Source organism: Silurus aristotelis (assembly GCF_946808225.1).
Source record: "Silurus aristotelis genome assembly, chromosome: 12".
NCBI classification, from domain to species: domain Eukaryota; kingdom Metazoa; phylum Chordata; class Actinopteri; order Siluriformes; family Siluridae; genus Silurus; species Silurus aristotelis.
The window spans coordinates 3,185,213-3,192,712 of NC_139585.1; the positions used below are offsets into that span (position 1 = coordinate 3,185,213).

Consider the following 7,500-nt stretch of genomic DNA (forward strand, 5'->3'; position numbering starts at 1 on the left):
ATCTATTTCAAAGAGGCTACAGAGTGCATTTTAGAATATGAACTATACGGCCAAAAGTTTGTGGACACGTGACCATAAGATTGATGTGCTTTTTTTTTTTAAAAAGGAAACCGTATTCCACATTTGCTGTTATAAGAAGCACCAATTATTTGGGAAGATGTTGTTTTTTGTGATTTTGTGGGGGTTCATTCAGCCGCAAGGGTGTTACTAAAGTCAGGTGCTGATGAAGGAAAATTGAGGTGAGGAGGCCTGGGGTGTGGTCAGTGTTCATCTTCATTAAATAATTTTGGAGATGTATAGCAGGAGATCTTTCACTCCATCCCATGAAAGCATATAGTCATGGAGAAGGCTTTGTGCACAAGTGTCATGCTGGAACAGGTTTTGGGTCTCCTAGTGCAAGTGGAGGAAAAATGTTATGCTCCTGCATCCAAAAACTTTTAATCATATAATAAAGTGTGTGTCTTCTGACTTTGTGGAAACAGTTTTATAAAGAAGCGCAAATGGCTGGAAAAATTGATGTGTCCCAATACTTTTGGCCATGTAGTGTGTGTAAAAAAAAGAAAAAAAAAAATTATATATATATATATATATCTTGGCTGTGAAACATTACCACTGTGATCCAGATCAGAGTTCAGAGTTTTCATATAAGCAGCAGCTGTTTAAAAGTAATGGCACCCTGTAAAAGGGCTGTTTGCGTGTGTCTGCAGTGGCTGAGCTGCATTACTGCTAGATTTTATGCAGGCTGCACGTCACCATCACGTCTTGTTTATTTAGCTCCCTGTAAGCATTTTTTTTCGGTTTCTAAGATTTCTACATTTAGATTTCCGAATTCTAGAGGATTGTGGACGAGTTCAACCAAAATGTAATGAAGAAAAAAAAGATAGGTATATAAAAAAAATACGTTAAATATAAACCCTATGAGTAAAGTGGGTCTGCGAATGTTGCGTTCATTCGTTTTTTTGGTTTGTTTGTTTCGAAAAATAAAAAAAACAAGGCATCAAATAATTGTTTAAACCATTTTTTTGCCCAAAATGTAGACAATGTAGACGTTTGAGTTCTCTGGCTGTGTGGAAATCTGGATGTAAGAGAACCGATCAACCGTCAGCGCAGAATCCATCCGTGGCTTCATCTGACATTCTGGCTTCACTCTAAAGTTCATATGGATCACTAGGTGCTTTTTATATGCACAGACAGAGGGACAGGAAATAGGAAACCGTCTGGACATTAGATTGGATGTTAGATTGGATGTTAGATCGGGATGATCTCAAAACAAAAATTCCCTTTTACTTCCAGGTTACGATTGGATGCTTGATTGGATGTTGGATTTGGAATATTGTAAACTTTAGGGCATTGATCGTGTCTTAAGTTGTGAGATTTGAATCATATATACATTCTATTTGATTGAACGAAGAGAAAATAATTGAGTCATTTTTCTTTTTTCCTTCTTCTGCTATTGATATTAAATTAAAATAAGGAACGAAGGTGTCGCAATTGACGTTTTCGTCTTCCAATGAACCAATTAAGGAATAGATGCAACATGCACGGACCTTTTTCCCAACGTTATTCGTTTTTTCAGGTTGCTAAAGAAAATCCACAATGACTGGATAAAAAAATGGGCATGAAGGGCTTTCTGAAACACACACACACACACACACACACACACACACACGAAATCCATACAGTGTGTAAATACCTCACATTTAGATCCTTATTGCAGTTATGTGAAAGGTTTTGCGAGAGCCGAGAGCAGGAGAGGCGTACTCGCACCGTACATCCTCTTCCTTCTTCATCAGAACATATATAATGTTATGCATTTGCACAGAAAGCTATCGGCATTAGACGGCCTACAGAACACACTCCGCCTTCACTCCCTCAAACGTTATGACAGCAGGCACGGAGAATGGAAGTGTATATATGTATGTGTATATATGTATATATTTATATACGTATTTTCACACTTTCTCATATCTCTGGCTATATATATTATATATAATGAGGAGAAGTTTCTCGTTTAGTTTCTCCCTCAGTTTAATCAGGGGTGTCATAGTGGTGATGGTGATGGTGTCCATGGTGTCGCTGACGATGATGTTGGTTAGAACAGGCGAGCTTTTTTCTTCAGATCGTTTCTCTTCCACAGAGCCAAGCGGTCGAACTGGGCGATGGTCATCCCAAACACCTGGAAGAACTCCTCTGGAGAGAGGTGTCTCTGAAAAACAAAAAAAAGGGGTGTGGCCTGTTTACCGAATCAATTAAATAATTCTAATTGTACAGAAAGAAAAGTTAATTTGGGATTCCAGTGTGTCTCGATGATGTCTTTGGCCTACAGAGAAAGAAAGTCACCAATCGAGTAGAGGAAGCGACGTGAGTCGAATCAGTCGTTCTTTTTTATTTATGAGGAAAAAAAACGTAAAAAAAACCAAATCACCAATCAGGATCGAGCGCACGCTCTGTTTTACACGTGTTCTGATCGGCGCTCGGTGCATCTACTGATCACCAACATACAGTTCAGCATCAGTTCAACATCAAGCAGAACATTTAGAGAGGAACAAATGATGAAAAAACTCCAGACTGGAACTCACCACCCCACCGTGGGATCATTTGTGAGATTTTTTTTAACTCGTTAATAGAAATCAATTAGTGTTTGAGTCATTAATATTATCCTTTCAATAGATCAGTGTGCTGAGAGTCACATTCGAGTCTTTACACATAAACTGAGGTGATTAAGTAAAGAATCTTGTGATAAAAATGATAATAGGAACATTATATTATAATAAATCAGTACTTTGGATACTTAAGTACATTTGAAGGCAAAAACTCAAGTAAAAGTTTAAAGGGACACTTTTACTGGAGTCACATTTTATCTGTATTTTAACTCAAGTACATGGTTTGTGTATCACCACTGCCTGGATGCCATTGTGGAACTGATGACATGGTGGACTTTGATGACGCTGACAGCAGTCTGTCCACACGGCCTTGTACATGTGTGTGTGTGTGTGTGTGTGTGTGTGTGTGTGTGTGTGTGTGTGTGTGTGTGTGTGTGTGTGTGGTTTTATAGCTCGATGTCGCCATTACCAATGACATTAGTCTGGTCCACACAGAGTAAAATAAATTATTTTCTATTTAAATCATGAGGCCAACAAAATTGTTATTTAACTACAGTAATGCACAAGATGGTCACACCAACATGTGTGTGTGTGTGTGTGTGTGTGTGTGTGTGTGTGTGTGTGTGTGTGTGTGTGTGTATGTGAGGAAGTGTAGAACCCTGAGGGTGAACATGTCAGGGTTACAGGATGTGAACTGAATTCGAGGCATCACTTCAGTTCGTTAGCTTGGTCCAGGCCGCAGGAGGTGGAATAATAAATGCGTGTGGCTTTTACGGAGCTCTAGAAAAACGAAACCCGCTGAAATCACAAAAGACTTTCGTCATTCTCATCGGGGTGTCGGCAGCATTTTCTCCAGAGGGGCTGACGAAATCCTCTTTCATAAGAAAAACAAACTGACCAAACTCCTTTACTAACCACATTGTAAATACACACGCACACACACACTGACTGTTTAACACTAAACACACACACCAATAACACAGAGAGGTTATTAGTCGCTCCTGATAGTTGGTGTCACCTGACCAAATCCACCCGACTGCACTGTTGCAACATCGGCGTTTGATGTTGGAATTCTGATCGGAGGGTCATGGGTTCAAATCCCAGCACCACCAAGCTGGGCTTTGACGCGTGGCCCTTAACCCTCTATTGCGCAGCTATAACTAAAACAGCTGAGTCACTATGGACATGGATATCCGAGCATCTTCTCTTGATCTGTTCCCGAGTTTCGCGTTATGACTTTGATAAGTGTACTTGTGCTACTCTTCAGGGGTTTTTTTTGAGAAAACATCATGAAATTTCATGAGTGACTGCGAAGTTGGATGTCTAGCAGAACCCACACCTTTCAAGAATAAACACGGATGTGCATGCGGTTCGTGTTTGAACACCGTGGAATGTGTTATTACAGCTCGTAATGCTTATTCGAAGGTGGTTGGAATAACACATGTTTACGGCTTTTACGGTGTTTGGTTGAGGCCCCCGACCCAAACCAACTAACAATTATCTTATTTATCATCCCTGAGCAGGGATTTGCTTGAGCTTGGTGCTGCAGGGATGTGATCTCACAACCTTCACAACCTCCTCCCCCCCGCTATTACGATGCAGCGAGATCAGATTTTTATTCGATTCAACACAATGCGATTCAATGGCTAAAATATGATGCTCTGAGATTGAAAAGGAATCAGATGGTTGACTTTTATTACTTTGCATCAGACAGACAGCAAATTAAAATGTGACTTAAGTGCCTGCTGACTTCTAACACAGCTGTACCTCTGCCATGTCAATCCAATTCAATGTGACTCTCAGGACACGTCTCAGTCTCCGTAGCGCTGTGATACGTCATGTTCACGTAGCAGCAGCGTTGCTAAGAGAAACAATTGAGCGAGGAGAAATCGATCTACATATCACATATTGGTCACAAATTATTTCTCACTTTCTAAATATTAAATGTAAAGCGCATCTACTGATAATGATATATACAGTATGTAATATACAGTATGTTATACGCTAGCTTCAATGTTCTTGAGCCGTGCTCGTCGTGGGTTCTTAGCCTTGTCCTGCCGATCGGTTTATCACCACTGCAGTCAGGACACTGATGAGGAGCTCAGGAGATCACAACACTTGGTTTTATTGAACATGGGGAGGTGAAACTCGTACATCAGCCACAGCGGATTGAACGGCTCATCTCATCTTTCTCTCTCTCTTTACGATTCCAAATCGTTCTGCTCTTGTGGTATTATCTCCAGATCTTATTTAAAGTTGGAGCACATTATTTATAATATTCAGTTTCACTCTCCACATATATTTAAATCACTTTTATACCAATGCTAAAATGTTAAAACGATGCATCACCATACAAATGCTGACTTGCATCCGATGCTCATTTTTTTAAATCTATAGACTAAATCTAGATTCTCTAGTCGAATGCTTGAAAGCGTTATTAAAAGGTCCTTGGTGAGACCAGAGATGAAAACATCAACAACGGCAAGAACAAATTAGCAAAATCCTCAATGAAGCAAAGAGGGTGGAGGGTTCTACCAGAGAAGCTGTCAGCTGAGAAACTCAAGATCTTCCACTCCAAACCATGTAAACCATATCTCCATGGAGCTGGCGTTGTGCCCCGGAACAGGTTTAGGTCTCCTAGTTTAGGTGAAGTAATAATTCCATGCTTCATCCAAACACATCCTATACAATTGTGTGCCTCCAATTTTGTGGTAACAGTTTGGAGAAGAATCGCATACAACTGGAGAAGGCGGGTGTCTCAATCCTTTTTTCATCATAAACAGATGTAACGTGATTATGAGATCGGGTCTGAAGTAAGGACGAGACCAAGTAATAAATCGTGACAGTATGATGACTCAGGGTTTCTTGGACGGCTGAGGCTTTGCGTCGCGTGTCTCTGGATGCTGAAATATGATCTCTGAGCAGAACCAATCAAATATTTTATGGCTGTTATTATACTGTGCTTTGAATGATGGTGCGCTTTCGAAACAAGGAGGGCAATTTCTTCAAATCGGGTTTGTCCCAGAAGTATGTTCCAGCAAGGCAACGATATCAGACCATTAGCAGAGATACTTTAACCAATAGCAGTTTGCCTGTGTGGAAGAGGCGGAGCTAAAGGTGGCCACCCTAAATAAGTCTTGGTACTTGTCACATGCAGCACTGAGGGTTAAGGGCCTTGCTCAAGGGCACCAAAAGTGGCAACTTGGTGACACTGGATCTTGAAACCCTGATCTTCTGATCAGTAACCCAGAGCCTTAACCACTGAACTGCCACCTTCCTTCGATCGGGGTCCAAAGCCATTCGTTTCTACCATCCATTATACAAAACTACAATGTTTTCAAGCGAACACGTTTTTTGCGTGGACATGGTCAGTGTTAATTTTCTTCTCCAGCGCATCTTAAAGACTTTCACTGAGGTTAAAGTCAGGACTCAGTGATCCTGAAATATGTTTGTGAGAAGAAAAAGATTCATTGATGAGATAAATGGCTCATCCAGGACATTCAGTACTCAGCAGATTTCGCTTTATTGCTGTATAATGTTGCTGAGTCGAGACCTGACTAACTAAAACCACCGCGAATCATAACACTGTCTCCAGAAGCTTATAGGGATTCAATTATGAATTTTAAATGTATATTTACAATGTCTGAGTTTGCTTTCTATGCCCCATATATTGACAAGGTCACCCTTCTCCTCGCTATCACAAAAAACAGGAAGTGATGTAATGTAAATGTAAATGGGAAGCTCTTGTGTTCCTTTAACAGTACCTCCAGCCTGGTGCGGTCCACATCACACGGTAGCTTCACTCTGACTCTGTGTGCCACAGCTAGCATGTCGTACGGGTACACCTGCAAACACACACACACACACACACACACACACACACACACACACACACACACACACACACACACACACACACACACACACACACACACAGTTCAGTAACACTTATCTCAACACTTTGTTTTGACATAAATCTAATTCTACAATGCAAATCAAACTTACCTTATACTCTGAAGAACAGACATGAGGGAAAGAGAATGAGATTTAAAACACGCACACACACACACACACACACACACACACACACACACACACACAAACACACACACACAAACACACACACACACAGATTTTAGTTTTCCCGCCAAACACCCCTCAAAATCATGTTAACATTAAACATTAAAAGATATATATATATTTGAAAAAAATTACAAAATACAAATTATAGTTTATATTATTATATGATTATATATAAATGAGTAGCTTTATATATACTGTATAAATAATACTCTACCTCTCATTGCCCCCCAGGTGGAGTGATGGTCATCCTCTCCCAGATCAAGATCAGCAGCCTACAAAAAAAAAACACATGACAGATAAAAAAGCGATTGAAAGCGATCGGTCCGGTCCGGTCCGGTAACCCAGTGTGTAGAAGAAAAGCCCCTAAACCTCTCCTAGAACTTCCTCTTCAATTTCCTGAATTAAAACATCACAACAACAGCAACATGCAACATACAGTGTCTCAGCTACTAAACAACAATATAAGACAGGACTCAGCAGGCGCCAATACTTTTGCTAGTATACAAGATACAAAGCTGATACAAAGATACAAAGCTGTGTGTGTGTGTGTGTGTGTGTGTGTGTGTGTGTGTGTGTGTGTGTGTGTGTGTGTGTGTGTGTGTGTGTGTGAGGATCTATGAGAGAAGTGTGTCGTTTACCTTGTAGATGCCGTTATGACCGTAGCCTGGGAGTGAAGCAGATTTGTTGTAGTGGAAATCTGGAACAGATACAAGAACGTTGTGTTTAAGATCAAACATCAGAATCTGGGGAATAAACCAATCAGCCATCAATGCAGCTGAATTCTGGGAAAATATGTATTTAAACAAAATTTTCA

General features: G+C 40.4%; 1 protein-coding gene and 1 long non-coding RNA gene across 12 annotated transcripts in view; one reads left to right on the plus strand and one right to left on the minus strand.

The window, feature by feature from the left end:
* LOC310735036 overlaps positions 1 to 1,590 on the plus strand; it is a 2,754-nt gene extending 1,164 nt beyond the window's left edge. The window contains exon 2 of the long non-coding RNA XR_014536192.1: positions 1 to 1,590. This exon is cut by the window's left edge and continues 660 nt beyond it. This is a non-coding gene — a long non-coding RNA (uncharacterized lncRNA).
* Positions 567 to 7,500, minus strand: part of ablim2 (actin binding LIM protein family, member 2) — a 77,754-nt gene continuing 70,820 nt past the window's right edge. For 9 of the 11 annotated variants that reach the window (XM_083557471.1, XM_083557481.1, XM_083557472.1 and 6 more), the window contains 4 exons: positions 7,325 to 7,383; positions 6,896 to 6,958; positions 6,368 to 6,448; positions 567 to 2,206 (listed from right to left, as the gene is read on the minus strand). In XM_083557471.1, coding sequence (XP_083413597.1) covers positions 2,093 to 2,206; positions 6,368 to 6,448; positions 6,896 to 6,958; positions 7,325 to 7,383 — 317 coding nt within the window. In that variant the 3' untranslated portion in view covers positions 567 to 2,092. The remainder of the gene's footprint in view (positions 2,207 to 6,367; positions 6,449 to 6,895; positions 6,959 to 7,324; positions 7,384 to 7,500) is intronic. The other 2 variants (XM_083557479.1, XM_083557477.1) reach the window with 2 other exon arrangements.